The sequence below is a fragment of the Elephas maximus genome, chromosome 6, assembly GCF_024166365.1.
Source record: "Elephas maximus indicus isolate mEleMax1 chromosome 6, mEleMax1 primary haplotype, whole genome shotgun sequence".
NCBI lineage: Eukaryota > Metazoa > Chordata > Mammalia > Proboscidea > Elephantidae > Elephas > Elephas maximus.
In genome coordinates, this window is record NC_064824.1 from 5,391,793 (window position 1) to 5,410,062 (window position 18,270).

At 47.4% G+C, this 18,270-nt stretch overlaps 1 protein-coding gene across 2 annotated transcripts in view; it reads right to left on the reverse strand.

Moving 5' to 3' along the window:
* Positions 1–6,464: 6,464 nt before the first annotated feature.
* The window catches only part of PTPN18 (protein tyrosine phosphatase non-receptor type 18), a 35,136-nt gene continuing 23,330 nt past the window's right edge, over positions 6,465–18,270 (reverse strand). The window contains exons 6-15 of one of the 2 annotated variants that reach the window (XM_049889049.1): positions 11,237–11,305; positions 10,085–10,147; positions 9,737–9,879; positions 9,107–9,173; positions 8,941–9,018; positions 8,748–8,837; positions 8,364–8,452; positions 7,486–7,709; positions 6,896–6,970; positions 6,465–6,669 (exon numbers count right to left, since the gene is read on the reverse strand). In XM_049889049.1, coding sequence (XP_049745006.1) covers positions 6,602–6,669; positions 6,896–6,970; positions 7,486–7,709; positions 8,364–8,452; positions 8,748–8,837; positions 8,941–9,018; positions 9,107–9,173; positions 9,737–9,879; positions 10,085–10,147; positions 11,237–11,305 — 966 coding nt within the window. In that variant the 3' untranslated portion in view covers positions 6,465–6,601. Of the gene's footprint in view, positions 6,670–6,895; positions 7,011–7,485; positions 7,710–8,363; positions 8,453–8,747; positions 8,838–8,940; positions 9,019–9,106; positions 9,174–9,736; positions 9,880–10,084; positions 10,148–11,236; positions 11,306–18,270 lie in introns of both variants that reach the window. The other variant, XR_007518048.1, reaches the window with a different exon arrangement.

Genomic DNA, 18,270 nt, shown 5'->3' on the forward strand with positions numbered 1-18,270 from the left:
TTACAGCTCTCTCTGTCTCCTGGGACTAGGAGGTTCTTTGCAAAGGGACCCCAGGTCCAAAGGATGCACACTGTTCCTGGCTCCTCTGCTTCTTCATGGTAGTGAAGTCCCCTTTTTCTGCTTCTGGGATTTAATCCTGTCTTAGTTATCTAGTGCTGCTATAACAGAAATATCACAAGTGGATGGCCTCAACAAACAGAAGCTTATTTTCTCACAGTCTAGGAGGCTGGAAGTCCAAATTCAGGGTGTCAGCTCCAGAGGAAGGCTTTCTCTCTCTGTTGGCTCTGGAGGAAGGTCCTTGTCATCAATCATCCTCTGGACTAGGAGCTTCTCAGTGCAGAGACCCCTGGTTCAAAGGATACATTCTTCTTCTGGCACTACTTTCTTGGTGGGATGAAATCCCCATGTCTCTCTGCTTGCTTCTTTCTTTTATATCTCAAAAAAAGATTGGCTTAAGACAAAACCTAATCTTGTAGATTGAGTCCTGCCTCATTTACATAACTGCCGATAATCCCACCTCATTAACATCGTAGAGATAGGATTTACAACACATAGGAAAATCACATCAGATGACAAAATGGTGGAAAATCACACAATACTGAGAATCATGTTCTAGCCAAGTTAACAGATATTTTGGGGGGACACGATTCAATCCATGACAGCTCCCTTTAAGCCTAGCAGGGTGGCAAAACTGGCCAGTTCCCTCATTAGGGTTCCATACTCCTTATTTGCATGGTCCCATCCCCACAAGGCTCCATGCACTTTTATTTGCATTATTTGCAAGCTGTCCAATCCCCTTGGTGAGCCACAAGCAACTTATTTGCATAGTCCCACCCAATCATTTTATGGGAATACAAAGTCCATGGCTTGAAGGGCCATATTAACTAATTCACTGCACTGCAGGCCACCCCCTGGTTCTTCTAGCCATTGGTCCTTTCATACTTGGAGGGTAACACTCTCCTTCCAATCATTTTACCAGTCCAAACCAGTCATTAACAATTAATCCTTCCGTAGGGTGTAGAGTTCTCTGGGTGAGGTTACTCAGGTTATCAGCAATTCAGGTCTGCTGTAGGTCTCCATCTGACTTGGTTAGGTTCTCCAAATGTCATCTCACCTTTACCCTTTCTGGCCTCTGATAAAATTTAACTGAGAGATGATTATTTCCTTGCTCTGAGCCTCTCTTGAGGTATCAGCATCGCAAAATCTTTAACTGACTTTAGGTTTGGCCACTGTATTCCAGTCCAGCAGTGCCTCCCCCTTAGTCCACTCTTTCCCACTTATAGGTTCTACAATTACAGATTTTACAGTCACAAATTAACCCTGTTAACAATCAATATTCACAAGTGAATTATATAATCCTATCAGCATCTTTCCCTACCCTCTCTTACCCAGACCCACCAGGAAGAGAGAAAAGAAGAAGCTATTCGGTGGGGACAGTGTTTAAATTGCTCATCCCTACCAAACCAGTACTCTGAGGAGACAAACATGTTCCTCGATCTGAAGAATCTTCTGTTCCTGTTAGATCTTTATACATCTGCATCCACAAGCAAACTCCAATCCAGAGCAAGCCATCAAATTGCAGCAATCTACACCAACTCACAGTGTGAAACATCTCTCTCTCTCTTCATTCGGTCTGGGTCTGGTCACCTCATCCCTATTCCCCAAGGGCTAGGTTAATGGACACCAGCTGTAGGCTTGGGATTCCACATACTTCCCTGCTATTAGGCCAGCTAACCCCTTCTCTCTTTCTCTCATTCCTACCCCCAATGGGCTAGGTCAACAGGTGCCACCTGTAGGCTCAGGAGTCTACACAGCTCCCTGCACTTCAGATCAGCCAGCCCCTTCTCTGTCTGTCATCCCTAGCCTCCGTGGGCCAGGTCAAGAGGTGCCAATGGAACATGTCCAAACTCAGCCCATCTGTTCACTGCTGTACATCAAGCCAGCATACCAGGCTGTCTACTAACTGGTTCCCTTTAACTTCTTGTCTTAGAAGGGGATTCTTCTGAAGGGCACTGACTTTTCCTGCCTTGATGTACCCAAGGGCAAACCGCTTGCTTGAAATTCAAAAAGCAAATTGGTTATCTTTTTTCCTCTGCACGTCTTTCTTTCAAACGCAAATACGCTCTCCCGAAGTTCTGGGTGGGTCCGCATGTCTTTTCAAATGCAAATCTCCTGGCTCCAAAAGATTCCAGGTAGGGCTCAGGTTTTGGACCTAAGACCCCAATACTCTACATGCAGGACTACTGCATTCAAAGTCTATGTTTCCCTAGGGTAAATCCCAGTTCAGCTTTTAGCATATCAAGTATTGCCTGAAGGTGAAGTTACAAGCTGTCTGTGATCTATAATGCCCAATACTCATTTCCATCAAACGTTTAGTTCTCTTTATACCACTAGATAAGAGGATCCTCTGCTTCCTGCCTCTGGGGTGGCTAATTTCAAGAACAGCAGGGATGGCAAAACTGACCAATCCCCTTGGTGGGCCACAATTACCCTACCACGCAGCCCTGCCCAATCACTTGGGTGGGAATTACAAGACCATAGGTAGAAAGGTCACAGAAAAGTGATCCATCACACTGCAACAGCGCTCTCTACGTCTCTGCTGGGTTTGATAATTCATTGCAGCAGCCACACAGAACTCACAAACTATGCTCACAGATATGAGATTTATTTGAAAGCAACAGGCTACATTTCAGGATCAGGAACAACTCAAGGTACAGTTCTTTGGTCAGAGCAACTTCCTGGCTGTGCCCACAGGCAGGCCTCTCTCAGCTCTTGGCCCCTCAGCCCCTCGGCTTGGCCTCTGCCCTGCTATGGCAAGTGTTAAAAGCTTTTTAACTCCTTCGGTAAGTGCCTGAATGTACCTCATTTTGCCAGGAAAACTCCTGCCAGAAGGTGCTCAGCTCTCTTGCTCCATGGCTTGGCATGCGCACTGTAGCCACCTCGCTTCGTGGGCCCGGAAGCCAACTGTGCCATCTCATGCCGGTCTCCTAGTTCCTCCCGCTGCCATTTCTCTGCTGCCACTTCCTGTCATCTACAGCTGTCTCCAGTGTTACAGCTCTGTCTCCTTGGTCTAGGAGGTTCTCAGCAGTGATCCTGGATCCAAAGGACTGCTTCTGGCTCTTCTTCTTGATGGTTGCCAGGTCCCTTTTCTCTGCTTCTGGGATTGGCTCCCTTTAAGCCTAGTGGGATTGCAAAACTGACCAATCCACCTCATCAGGGTTCCATACACCTTATATGCATAGCCCCACCCCTGCAAGGGTTCCATGCACCTTTTTTGCATTATTAGCAAGCTGTCCAATCCCCTTGGTGGGCCACAAGCACCTTGGTGGGCCACAAGCAACTTATTTGCATAGTCCCACCCAATCATTTTGTTGGGAGTCACAAAGACCATGGCTAGAAGGGCCATATTAAGTAATTCACTACAGCACACCAGCCCAGGCTCTCCTGCATACTCTGCCTTTACATGTTAACTCATTTCTCTTTGCTGTCAGGCATATTCTCAGTCAGCTAGTCACAGAGGTTTGTTCTTTTCAATTTCAGCATAACTGCTCTTCAGTCTATCCAGAATGGGCAGCTAAGAACTGCAAATAGTCCAGTTTTAAATCTAATCCTTAAAAAATCTTACCTGGATCTGTCAACTATAGTACCATAGTTTGGTCTCTGGTAGGAAATTAGACTGAGTTCATACTGGCCTCAGATCACATCCCAGGAGAAAGCTGTAAACCTCAGGCGGGAATTGTGCCTCCTCTTTCTGACATAGCCCTTCTCTCTTCTGGGCACTACTGCTTTTCCTCTTCTCATCTCCACAGTCAAATGAATTTAGTGTTTCTGGTTTTGAGGTTGGCTTATACTCTAAATGACACCTGAACTCTCCTCTCCTACCAGCAGCCCTGGAGCCTCCTTCTTACCTTTCTCTAACCGTGTCAGCTCTAACTTTCATCTGAGACTTTGGATTCCCAATGGTGCTGGAACTTAGGTTTCCTGTTTCTGTTAAACTGGAGAATCCCTAGGTTTCTCTGCAATTCCTGATTTGTATTAGTTGAGCTGCTTTTAGTGCAGAAACCATACAGACCAAGACAACTTATAGTCCTTGCCAGGAAGTCTTGTTGAAATCAATGATAACAAGTTTTATTTTCATTTTCTCAGCCCCAGAGGGCAAATGACTTGTTCCAGGACTGATATTGAATGCAGGGGCCCAGAGCTGACCATGGCCTAGCATATACCAAACACAGTGCAGGGCCTTGGACTAAACATTTTATATGCACTATTTCATTAAATTCTCACAATAACTGTATGAGGTTAGACAGATGGCTGGTTGAGACCCTGGCGTGAACCCTGCACATCACAGACACAGGATGGTTTTCCAACAGCCTGGGAAGGGCACTGGATTCAAAGGACTAGCTTGAAGACTGTCTGGATGAACCTAACATTGTTGAACAGATACTGACCTGTTTGGGAAGAAGACTATATTGAGAGAGAGGCTCACAGAGCAAGACCAGTTTTGGAGCATCACACGTTAATTTGCTCTAGTCTTTCTGTCCAGCTAGAGATATGTATAGTTTGATGTTCTATCTGGATCCAGACTGTTAGTCTTTCTGGCTGGTTGGTCCATCTGTCAAGTCTGTCCGGCTACAGACTGTCTGGCTTGTTGGGTGTCTATCTGGAGTTCTGTCTGACTGCTCTCTCTCTGGCTGGAGGTCTGCATGTCTGTTCAGCCCAGGGTCTGTGTGTCTGTCAGAGGGTCCTGACAAGCTTGGAGTCAGTCTATCTGGGGTCCAGCTGAGTCTATGTACTTGGAAGATCATCAGTCTGTCATGCTAGAGATCTGTCTAGATGGCTTCAGACTTGTCTGATAAGCTGGCGGTCTGTTGTGTCTGTCTGCCCAGGTCAAGGACTAGGGATTTGTCTGGTTGGGGAGTCTGACTGTCCAAAGAGGGAGGTCTGACTGGCTGGGGGTGGGGGGAGGTCTATCTGTCCGAATAGCTAGAGGTGTGCTTATCTACTCATATGGGGGGCCTGCCTGTCTATTTGCTGATCATGTCCGATCAGTTGCGGCTCCATGTCTGTCCAGAGGGGAATCCACCCGCCACTCTAGCTAGGGGTTTATCCAGCTGAGGAGTGTCCATCCAGCTAGGAGTTCATCTATCTACCAGGAGACCCACCTATCTCAGGGGCGGGAGCCACCTATTTGAAGGGCAAGGGGTTAATCTGTCTGGCTAGCAGGGAGTCTGTCTGAAGGATCTGCCAATATGCTTTCTGCCCAGTTGGGAGACAGCTGTGTCCGACTCCAGATGCTTATCTGATGCACCTCCTGTTGGGTGAGCAGCCAGATGGCTCCCCACTCTCCCCTCAGGCAGGCAGCCATCCAGATAGCAGACGGACCCTCAGATAAGCATCTGGAGCCAGACACAGCTGTCTCCCAACTGGGCAGAAAGCATATTGGCAGATCCTTCAGACAGACTCCCTGCTAGCCAGACAGATGAACCCCTTGCCCTTCAAATAGGTGGCTCCCGTGATGCACCTCCTGTTGGGTGAGCAGCCAGATGGCTCCCCACTCTCCCCTCAGGCAGGCAGCTATCCAGATAGCAGATGGACCCTCAGTTTTTTTGCCAAGGTGTGGGCTCTGTGGAATTGGTGGGGTCTATCCACCCACCTGGCTAGTTGGGAGTCTTTCTGGATGATTCGGGTATGAGTGGTAAGGGGTCCATCTTTATGGTTGGTGTCTGTGTGGCTAGTTGAGAGACTGTTTGGTAAGTCTGAGTCTATTTGCTCAACTGAAGATGAGGGGTCTGTGTAGTTGAGGGTCTGTATAGCTGAGGGAATGTCTGTGTGTTTGTCCAGCTGCAAATCTATTTGTATCTGAGAGTCTGTCCGGCTAGGGCTCCTCCTGTCTGGGGAATCTGTCTGGACATCTAAGTGGGGGGGGGGGGGGTTCTCTTTTAGGGGCACTGTCTGATAATCTCTCTGAAGATGGTCTGTCAGGCTATTGGTCAGTCTCTTTCTCCAGCTGGGGGTCCATCCACCTATCTGGGTACTGCTCCTCTAATGGTCTGGCTGTCTGTTTGTCCAGGTCAGAGATCCATCTGTCTGCCACCTAGGAGTGTGTCTCTCTCTCTGGCCAGGGATCTGTTTGCCTGTCAGGAGAAGGTCAGCTTACTTGGCTGTGGTTATGCATGGCTTGGACCTGTCTGGATGGCTGCAGGTCCATCCGTCTTTCTCAGGGTCCATCCATCTCTCTGTGTGAACATCTGAATGACTGAACCTCAAATACTGAGAGATGGACCAAGCCATAACTGGTGATGGGAGGCCGTCTCCGGGAAACCAATCTAGCCATCTCCCCCCTCACACTGGGGACCCCAGTTGCCCAGCCCCTGGGGGTTGGGCCCATTTCTGATATTCTTTCTTGAATCTGCTCAGTGCAGCCCCATTAGCTATGCCATAATTACTGAGGCAAAGCCCCCACATTCCTCACCCTTAGAAACTTTTATTTTGATCCAGGCTCAGGGTTCCCATTCCCAACATTCTGCATAAAAGAGCAATGAAAGTTGGCTGGGCACTCCAAGCAGTAACGTGGGGCAACAGGCAGGTGCAGCCACTCCACTCACACTCGGGTCCACTCGGCAGGTGGGTCCCGAGGCCCTTTTGGTCTTCCAATGCGCAGGTTGAAACCTAGGAAAGGAAAGGTGCTGTGGGTCACAAAAAACCGGGACACTTGCGGAAGCTTAGATACGGAGGCTGCCACCCCCACACCTCAATGCCCTCCTGGTTTACTGCCAGCCACACCCACAAGACTCCAGGAGCCGGAGTCCCACGCCCCCAGCACTAAACCCCAAAGTCCCGGGCTTCACTTAAAGCTGCAGAGGGTCTCTGCGACTCGAGGCTCTGCCTGGCTTACCTAGTCCACCAGTCTGAACTCCATTCGCCACATCCTCACAGGCGCCGGGCCAGGCAGGGCCTTGGATTGCAGGAGCTGAGGCAGGAGACCCCCATGAGTCAGCTCAGGCCTCACCCTGGAGTCACGAGATCCCAACACAGGGCGGAGACGTAACTTCCAGAGGCCCGCGGGAGGGGTTGAGAGATGGAGCTGGGGGCGGGGGAAAGGGCGAGCGCGGGCGGGCTCAGTAGGGAGGTGACAGGTCGGGGGTGTGGCCAGGACGAGGATATCCGCCTTTGGGCACGGCTCAGACAAAGTGGCGTCTCCAGAGAAACTGGGACCCAGTCTCCGGAGCACGGTCAGGCCTGGAGAAATTTCCGAGGTGTGGCCAGGAGTTCCCGAGATGCCCAGTGGGACGGGTGGTACTCCCTGGGGATCTGACCAGGGCAGCCCGACGTCAAGCTCCGGGGCGTTGCCAGGCCGGACTCGGGGCAAGGGGTCCTCCTCGCCGCCGGGGCCTTTCGGGCCCCCCAGTCCTCGGAGCATGGGCAGCTGGAGAAAGGAGGGGGGTGCCGACCTCCCGCGGCTCCCGCGCCAGGGCCCAGACTCACCGTGACCGGTCAGCGGCCGCCGCGCGTCTTCCGCCCGGGCCCCGACGTCAGCCGGGTCCGCCCGGGGCCGCAGGGCGCGCGGCGTCACCTGGCTGTAGAGCGGCGACTCCTCCGCCCTGCGCCCACTCGCCTCCGGCCCCGCACCCTCAGGGGCCCCGCGCTTCTGCACCACCGCGTACGCGTCCTCCATGGCGAGGGCGGGGGCCCCGGGCACCGAGATGCTCCTGCGGACGGCACAGCGAAGGCGGTGAGGGCGCGAGGGCCCCCGGGCCCGGAGGAAGTGAAACCGCAGGTTCGGAGGAGAGGAAGTGTTCAGTGTGCAAACCACTCCTTCTCGCCGGAGGCCAAGCGCAGGAAAGGAGGGTTGGACAGAAGAGGAAGGGGTCTCTGGGTTAGGGGATCTTGTTTCTGTATCCCTAACCCTCCGGGAAAGTTAGGTGGATGAATAATAATAAAAAGACCCTGGTCTTGGAGGAAAGGGCCAGCCTTGAAGCTAAATGGGGCAGAGTATTGGAGGGTGGCCATTTCTGTGTAAATGTTTGTTGAGTAGATCAATGAGGAAATGGCATCTAGTCCCAACGGCTAGGGGGATGAACTCTCTGGTGTCACGTAGGCAGCATCAGGAAATATTTGCTGAATTAATGACTGTGGTAGCAGGGAAAGGGCTAACCTCGGAATGTAGGACTAGCTTTAGAGGCAAAGGCAATGGGATCTCTGGAATAAGAGCAAGTCCCTAGAGCTCAACTCAGAGAAAGTGTCCAGAAAATATTTGGTGAAATGAACAGCAAAGAAGGGGCTAGTGTCTCAAGGATGAGGAAAGGGCTAGCCTGGGAGCATGAGAAATTGAAAGGGAAGAATAGAGGGGTGAAGCTGGGTACCTGAGTATTACACCAAGTGGGCGGGGTATTGCAGGGAGTGCAGGGGAAGTCCGGAAGGAGAGGGCATCACCACGGAGTGGGGAACGATTCTGGGGAAAGACAGGACGGAAAGAGCATGAGGCATCCAAGGACACTGGCTGGGGTGGAGGGCGGGGGGCGGGAGGGGCGCATGTGGAGTGAGCTTCACAGGGGGCAGCTTGATAAGGGAGAAAGGAGGAGGGCAAGGGTGGATGTGGCAGGGACCAGCTCCTGCTCCAAGAAGACTCCAGGGTCTAGGTGTTGTGATGGTGGAAGCATTAGATCCCTGCTCTGGGTCCTGGCATCAGAGGGTAGTGAAGGCTACTGAGTACGGACAGGAAGACAGTAGGGAAGAGACCTATTTACCTCCTTGAGTTTTTCAGAGTGGGGGCTGGCATTCTGGAGTGCTGAGCAGAACATCTGAGCCACCGTGTGGTACACAAACCTGTACTGCTCCTGGATGGGGAGGAGCATCATCAAGAAGGGAAGATGAGGCAAGGAGGGGAGGAGGGATGGAAGCCTAGCTGTGTCCTTGGGAATGAGAAGCCCGTGGCTGCACCTCCGTCTGGATAGCAGAAGGCCGCTGCTTCCGCATCTCGAGGACCACATCATAGAGGCTGAAGTTGGGCGGAATCGTCTAGGCAGAGAGATGAGACACACGTGTGGGACCAAATGCACCTGGGATGTGCATGACACATGTACACACATGTATGGGCTCATTGTACCTGAGTCAGGAGCAGCTGCCTCACATAATCCACAGTGCACAGGACACCTGTTCGCCCGCAGCCCGCACTGAGGAGCAAGAATCAGAGCAAACTCAGTCAAGGCCTACCTAATCACAGCCCCTTTTAAACGGGACATTTGGGGTTGGGGTGAGGGCCCTAATGGGGGATCCCCTGTGGGACCTCTTGATTCTGAGAATCCCCAGGTTATAATTTAAAAGGAAAAAAAAAATTGCCTACAGTCATTGAGCATCAACTGTGCTCGTGAGCAGCAGGCAGTGCTCAATAAATGCTAATAATTCCAGTTGATACAGTGTGAGCAAGTATGGCCTCAAGGTTTCTCAAAACAGGCACTCAAACTTGTCTACTGGCTCCAAGCCCTGCACTTCACACCCTTCACTGCCCTCTGCCTCACAAACCAAAAAAAAAAAAAAAAACCTGTTGCCTTTGAGTCAATTCTGACTCATAGTGACCCTACTGGAAGGACAGAGTAGAACTGCCCCATAAAGTTTCCAAAGAGCACCTAGCAGATTCGAACTGCCAACCCTTTGGTTAGCAGCCGTAGCACCCAGCCACTACACCACCAGGGTTTCCTCTACCTCACAAGACCCACATAAAGCCTGTTCCCTAAACCTGCAGTGAACACAGAGGGGCCCAGGCCCAGATCCCTGGAGGCGCCGGGCTTCCTCCACCATGGTGAGTACACAGTCAGGGTTGTTAGGGACCCCATGGTCTGGCCAGGAGATAAACTGCAGCTGGTGCACAGAACGGGATTTCTGGAACACAGGAAAAGAAGGGAAAAGAATTTTTAAAAAAGCATTTATTGAGCACCTACTACATGCCAGTTTTATGCATCTTCCATTTAAATCCCTTCAGATAATAATTGAGGAGGTGGGTACTATTGTTAATGGCCATTTTACAAACAAGGAAATAGCTTCCCCCATGTAGAAGCCCCTTCACCTCCTCTAGCCCTTTCAATACCTCCTGGAATGTGACTTGGAGGGTCCTGAGCATAATGTCTGCATTCACCTGCATCGCCTTTGTCTGAGTATATGGAACAAGTGGGAAAGGGAAGGAGAAAAGGATCACTAGGGTGCCAGAAAACACATAGAAAACAATGCATGATAGATTACAAATGACATTTTAAAAACACTTAAAAAAATACATTTACCCAAACATTCCCTATGGCTTTCAAGAAGGAAACATTTGACAGTTGGAGAAAGAGGAACTATTATAAAAACCCAACCAAGCCCATTTACAGTGAAAAAGACTATTTTATTCTAGAAGGTTTCACTGAATTTATCAAGCACCAAATATATATATATAAACCCATTGCCGTTGAGTTGATTCTGACTCATGGTGGCCCTACAGGACAAAATAGAACTGCCCCATAGGGTTCACAAGGAGTGGCTGGTGGATTCGAACAGCTGACATTTTTGTTTAGCCGAATGCTTAACCACTGCACCACCAGGGCTCTTTCTCTTTCTCTCACTGTCTCTATATGTATGTATGTATATGGACATCAAGCTTGGTAGAGGGTCAGCGAAAAAGAGGAAGACCCTCAACGAGATGGATTGACACAGTGGCTGGCACAATGGGCTCAAGCATAAAAATGATCGTGAGGATGGTGCAGGACTGGGCAGTGTTTCGTTCTGTTGTACATAGGGTTGCTGTGAGTTGGAACCGACTCAACGGCACCTAACAACAACATATGTATGTATGTATAATATGTCTCCTCAGGGAAGAAGCTTCCCTGGGTTCTTTTGAAATGGTAAGAGAAATCATATGTCAAGAACCCAATCTCTATATCACAGAGATAACCATGATCAGACCGGGCGGTGTTTCGTTTTGTTGTACATAGGGCTGGTATAAGTCAGAACCAACTCGATAGCACCTAACAACAACAACCATGATCATACCCAAAATGAAAATACTAATGGCTCTGTATATAACGAATATTGACTGTAGGCTAACACCAGAGAGTTCCCTGCAGTACTCTCCGAGGAAGGTGGGAAAACTTTTATTCTTCCAGACTCGGCCCAAAAGGCTTCCCACCCCTGGGAATCTTTCTTGAAACCTCCCACAGCATCTAAGATTCTGCAAAACCCTGGTTCCACCTCTGTCCCAGCCCACCAGGATGACGGAGAAGAGCCCGATCTTCAGCTGCTCTTGTTCTTGGGCCCAGTAACGCTCGCACTTTTTCTGCAAAAGGCAAGAGAGAAAGGGCAGGAGTGAGTCGGGGGGGGGCGTTGATTCAGAGCTCCAGCTCAACACGTCCACACTCCCACAAGACAGCCCAGGTACTGCTGAAGGAAGCACAAGCAGCTGCTCCTATAATGGAGGTCAGCTGACAGAGCTGCTCAGATTCAACATGTGCAGACTCAATAGAGACTTGAGTTCTGACCATGCAGGAGGAAGACAGTTCAGGATTCGCTCCCAACTAAAAAACTGGGCAAAATGCATGAGTCACTATTCTCAGACATTGAACAACAGGCACTGCAGGGCAGTGATCACTGAACGAGGGAAGCAAATGAGTCAAACCCTATGACTACTCCAGCTTACTACCTTTAAGGCAGTCACCAGGCTGAAACCCATGGAAAGTCCAATGAGTTGAGAAGCCAGACATCACAGCTCAGCTAAAATTTGGAAGGCAGAGTCTTGTAAAGAGAGCTGTGCACACAGACAACTCTCCAGGAATTTGCATAGAGGTTCCCTTGAATGTTTGCCAAAACACTTATCTGAGCATATATATAGTTGAAACCCCATGAAGACAGGCAAGAATAGCTACACATGAAAGAATAACAGATAGGGACCTGTAAGATGAACATTTACTAGAGCTCAAAAAGGGACACACATCATTGAAATTCCGTGTAGTCATAGTGGCGATATCTCACTGATTACACGGAACGTACAGCAGGGAGCCCAGAAGGTCCACACGTTAAAAGTACAGCAAATTAGCTCTAGAATGAAGGCTACTCTAGCTAATAAAATAGCTTAACAACAAACATCAAAACAAACATCCAAGTGCACCTTAACTGTCTTCCAGAAAAATACAACATTCTTCAAAAGAAGGCAAAAAATCCAATATTTATATATGTATAACTCAAAATATCAAGCACCCTGTAAAAGTACTAAGCATATAGAAAAATAGGAAGAGGTCACTGAACCACAAGCAGAATGACCATAAAACCACAACAAGGCACATCATGCTCAAATTGCTGAAAAGCAGCGATAAAGAGAAAATCTTAAAAACATCACATACAAAAAGGCAGAAGGAAGACAAGAAGTACAGATTTTTTCCCCAGAAACTATACAAGCCACAGGACAATGCTGTGACATCCTAAAAATGCTGAAATTAAAAAAAAAAATCTTTTTTAGATAAAAAAAAGCTGATAAAATTCACCACAAGAAAATCTGCACTATAAGAAATATTAAAAGAAGTCTTCCGCACAAGCCTCTACACAAAGGAATGAAGGTAAATATGTGACTAAATATAAAAAATAGTTTTCTCATTTTTAACAGCTTTAAAAGATAATCTAGTGTGGTCTACCAGAACATTTAAGGAAGAATTAATAGCAAACTGTCTTAGTTTTCTAGTACTGGCGTAACAGAAATACTGCAAGTGGATGGCTTTAACAAACAGAGATTTATTCTCTCACTGTTTAAAAACCTTGTTGCTGTCGAGTTGATTCTGACTCATAGAAACCCTACAGGACAGAGTAGAACTGCCCCATAGGGTTTCCAAAGAGCACCCGGTGGATTCAAACTGACAACCTTTTGGTTAAGCAGCCAAGCTCTTAACCACTGCACCACTAGGGCTCCTCTCATGGTTTAGGAGGCTAGAAGTCCAAATTCAGGGTGCTGGCTCTAGGGGAAGGCTTTCTCTCTATGTCAGCTCTGGGGGAAGGTCTGTCTCCTTTCAGCATCCGTGGGCCCAGCTTTCCTTGGAAATTTCCATATGTCCCTTTTTTTTTTTTTTTTCTTGGCATCAATCTCCTCGTGGGTCTAGGAGGTTCTCAGTGCAGGGATCTGAGGTCCGAAGGACGTGCTCTATCCTGGCTCTACCTTTTGGTGGTAGGAGGTCCCTCTGTCTCTCTCTGCTTGCTTCTCTCTTCTTTTATCTCTTGTAAGATAAAAGGTGGCACTGGGTGTTTTGGGTTAAGATAAAAGGTGATGCAGGCCACACCTCAGGGAAACTCCCCTTACATCAGATCAGGGCTGTGACCTGAGTAAGGGTGTTGTATCCTACCCTAATTCTGTCTCATTAACATAACAAATATAACCTAATCCTTTTTAACAAGACCTAATCCTATCTCCTTAATATAACAGACAGCTCACTCCCACATGAGAACATAACCACAGGCATAGAGGCTAGAATTTACAACACATCACAAAATGGAGGACAATCACACAATAGTGGGAATCATGGTCTTGCCAAGTTGACACATATTTTGAAGGGACACAATTCCACCCATGACACAAACCTTCACAAACTCTTCCAAAAACTGAAGAAGAGAGAACACTTCCCAACACATTTTAAGAGGCTGGTATTACCTTGATACCAAAACTGAAGACTTTACAAGAAAACTAAAGGCTGATGTTGCTTGTGACTATAAATAACAAAAATCTTCAACAAAATACTAGTAAACCAAATGCAGCAATGTATAAAAAGGACAAACACCTTGACAAAGCTACAGTAAACAAGACAGTGTGGTACTGGCACAAGGATAGATATATAAATCAACGGAATATAACTGAGAGTTCAGAAATAAACCCTTAAAGTTATGGTCAATTGATTTTCAACAAGAATGCCAAAACCAATTGTTATGGGTTAATTTGTGTGTTCCAAAATGATATGTTTAAGTCCTAAGGTCCCAGTACTTGTGAATGTGACCTTATTTGGAAATGATGTCTTTGCAGATGCAATTAGTTAACATAAGGTCATAGTGGAGCAGAATGGGCCCTTATCCTATATGACCGATGTCGTTGTGAAGGAGGAGAAGGGACATAGAGACAGAGACACATCATGTGAAGACAGAGGTGGAGATTGGAGTGATGTATCTACAAGGCAAGGAAGGCCAAGGGTTGCCAGCTGTCGCCAGAAGCTAAGAGAGAGACATAGAACAGATTTTCTCTCTGAGCCCTCAGGAGAAATCAACACTGCCAACACCCTGATTTAGAACGTTCAACTTCCAGAACTGTGAGAGAATAAATTTCTGTTGTTTAAAGCCACCCACCTGTGGTACTTTGTTATACCCCTAGGAAACTAACACACCCCTGAATGAAGGGTGCTGAGACCACTGGACACATACATGCAGAAGAATGAATTTGGACATCTACCTCACACCATATACAAAAATTAACTCAAAATGGATCAGAGACCCCAATGTAAGAGCTAAAACTATAATATACTTAGAAGAAAACATAAGGGTAAATCTTTATGACCTTTGGTTAGGCGATGGCTTCCAAGATACAGCACCAAATGCACAAATGGAGTACATCAAAATTAAAAACACTTGTGCTTCCAATTAAAAAAAAAACAACTCAAATTCCTAAAAAAAAAAGCCAGACTTACTGGAGCAGTAGAGACTAGAGGAAACCCTGAGACTATCACCCTGAGATTCCCTTTAAATTTGGAACTCCAGCCACTCCCAGAGGTCACTTTTCAGCCAAATGACAGATAGGCTTATAAAATAAATAATATCCCCTGTGATTACTGTGCTCCTCTGAATAATCAACTAAATGAAACCAAATGGTAAACATTTACCCTAGACCAAAGATGAGACGGTAAGGGGGCGGGGGGAAGGGAAGCTAGCTTAATGGAAGCAGAACCACCAGAATAGAAATAATGAGAATGCTGACACATTGTGAAAAATATAACCCATCTGCTGTGTAAACTTTCACCAAAAACACAATAAAATATTAAAAAAAAACAAAAAACACTTGTGCTTCAAAGGATAGCATTAAGAAAGTGAAAAGTCCACAAACTGGGAAAAAATTATTTACAAATCATATATTCTGTCCTATAGGGTCACTATGCGTTGGAATCGACTTGATGGCACTGGGTTGGTTGTTGGTTTATGTCTAATAAGGGACTTGTAACCAAAATATATGGAGCCCTGGCGGTGCAATGGTTAGGTGCTCAGCTGCTAACCTAAAGGTTGAGGTTTCAACCCACCAGCTGCTCCATAGGAGAAAGATGTGGCAATCTGCTTCCGTAAAGATTTATAGCCTTGGAAACTCTGTGGGGCAGTTCTACTCTGTTTTTTGGGGTCACTATGAGTCAAATTGACTTGAAGGCAATGGGTTTGGTTTTTCCTTACCCAGAATATAAGTAGCCCTGGTGGTGCAGTGGTTAAGCACTTGGCTGCTAACAGAAAGGTCGGTGGATAAAACTCACCAGCCAGTTTGTGTGAGAAAGATGTGGCAATTGGCTTCCATAAAGATTACAGCCTTGGAAACATAAGGAGCAGTTCTATTATGTCCTTTAGGGTCAATATGAGTTAGAATCGATTCGATGGCAAAGGGTTTTGTTGTGGGTTTCTTTTCACCCAGAATATAGGAGTCCCTGGGTGATGCAAAGAGTGAAGCACTCGGCTGCTAACTGAAATGTTGGTGACTTCAGTCCACCCAGAGGTGCCTCAGAAGAAAGGCCTGGTGACCTACTTCTGCAAAATCAGCCATTAAAAACCCTATGGCGGGTCACTCCACCGGGTAGAGAACCACGGCCAGCTGTGGTGCTTGCTGAGGGCACAAGGAATATAGAGTGGGCGGTGGAAGAAGGTAGTTCTAAACACCAGTTATGACCACGTGACCAGTTGCAGAAACAAGGACTGTAATTGTTATGAGTATTTCTGCTTTGTATGTGTGCATCAAATATTTTTGTTTTCTTCACTTATAAAATACAAGACGTAGAGAGGGGGCCAAGATGCCTGACTAGGTAGACGCTACCTCGGATCCCTCTTGCAACAAAGACTTGGAAAAACAAGTGAATCGATCACATACATGACAATCTACGTACCCTGAACAACAAACACAGATTTAAAGAGTTGACCTGAGTGACAGAGACGGAGGACAAACAACTACGGGGAAGCAACGATTGTTTTCGGAGCCTGGAGCCAGCATCCCAGTCAGGTAACCTTGGCGCCGGGCTTAGGATTGGGCGCAGGGGAGCTGAACACAACATCTTGTGATGGTGCAACACGGAGTGCAGCCCTACCCCCCTGAAATGACCCCGGGAGGGGGCCCTGCAGGTCTGCGTGGGCGGCGCGGCGGCAGGGCTGCCGGGGGAAGAAGTCGCCGGGAGGCAGTGACTGGTTTTGGAGCCGGGAGTGCAGCGTCCCAGCCAGGGAACCTTGATGCTGGGCTTTGGACTGGCAGCGGAGGAACTGACCGCAGCTTCTGCGGACCAGACCCTCGGGGGCAATCTCTACCCAGCCAGCACACATAGGCGACATGCCCCTCGGGAATCTCAGATAAAATAGTCATCCCAAGCAAGATAAGCAATTTTGGCTATATCCCGGGGTGCTACTCTTTCCTGTTTTTCTGAACCCTCCCCTCCCCTTCCCAGGCGGCTTCATTAACATTGGAATTTCCTGAGCCAGAGGGAGAATGGCTTTGGCTCTGCGGCTTTTCTTTTCCCTTTTTTTTGGTCTTTTCCTAACCCATTCTTCCCGCCTGAGAGAAGCAACCACAAAAAACCCAGGGACCAAAAATCCTTCCCTGATTGGACTAAAAGCACAGAACCAGCTCCAGCCAAGCATATATGATCTATACCTCGGGCTTTCATCCCTACAGGGAACAAGGTGGCTATTATAATGCAAAGGCATTTCTGATAGGGATCTGACTGCATTTTTTTTAGCGGATTTACTGGAAAAACAAGTTTCCCAGGTCTGATATCTCTGCTTATTCAACAGACTCCTAACTGACCCACAACAGGGAACTGAGGGCTGAGGCTCCCCCCAGACCACCTAGCCTCCTGCCTTAGGGGTCTAAGAAGGGTGACACCTACCAATCTGTAGAGGTACGTGCATTGGGGGCCTAAGGTACAGCCACAGAGCCCTCCCACCAAGGTGCTTTAGGAATAGAGACACACCTACCTCACTGACACTTGGGGTAAGCCTGTCAGGATCCTGCCCCCCCTAGAGTGTGAACCCCAGCTGCTAATAGAATCCGGTGCACACAACTATCACCACTACTTCTCAAGGTGGATAGGTGTTAGGGTGCAGCACACACTTGATGACCCAAAATCAGATTCTACACAAGAATAGAGAATAGACTCAGGCATATATATCTGGCAACAGCCCAAACCAGCTGGTAATAAGCCATAAGTAAGTCATGGGCTACAACAATCAAGAGAGCACAATCTAGTAACCCATCCACGTATATTGAAAGAAAACAAAACAAGATAAGACTCAGTGAGCAAATATAGAATAAATCACTACAATATCTTAGTGATGGCTCGGAGACAGCAGTCGATTTCAAACCACATAAAGAAGCAGACCATGACAGCTTCTACAACCCCCCAAACAAAAGAACCAAAATCTTTCCCAAATGAAGATACAATCCTGGAATTATCAGATACAGAATATAAAAAACTAATTTACAGAATGCTTCAAGACATCAGGGATGACCTCAGAAATGAAATAAGGCAAACTGCAGAAAAAGCCAAGGAACACACTGATAAAACAGTTGAAGAACTCAAAAAGATTATTCAAGAACATAGTGGAAAAATTAATAAGTTGCAAGAATCCATAGAGAGACAGCATGTAGAAATCCAAAAGATTAACAATAAAATTACAGAATTAGACAACGCAATAGGAAGTCAGAGGAGCAGACTCGAGCAATTAGAATGCAGAGTGGGAAATGTGGAGGACCGGGGAATTAACACCAACATAGCTGAAAAAAAATCAGATAAAAGAATTTAAAAAAATGAAGAAACCCTAAGAATCATGTGGGACTCTATCAAGAAGGATAACTTGCATGTGATTGGAGTTCCAGAATAGGGAGGGAGGACAGAAAACACAGAGAGAATAGTTGAAGATCTGCTGACACAAAACTTCCCTGCCATCATGAAAGACGAAAGGATATCTATCCAAGATGCTCATCGAACCCCATTTAAGATTGATCCAAAAAGAAAAACACCAAGACATATTATCATCAAACTT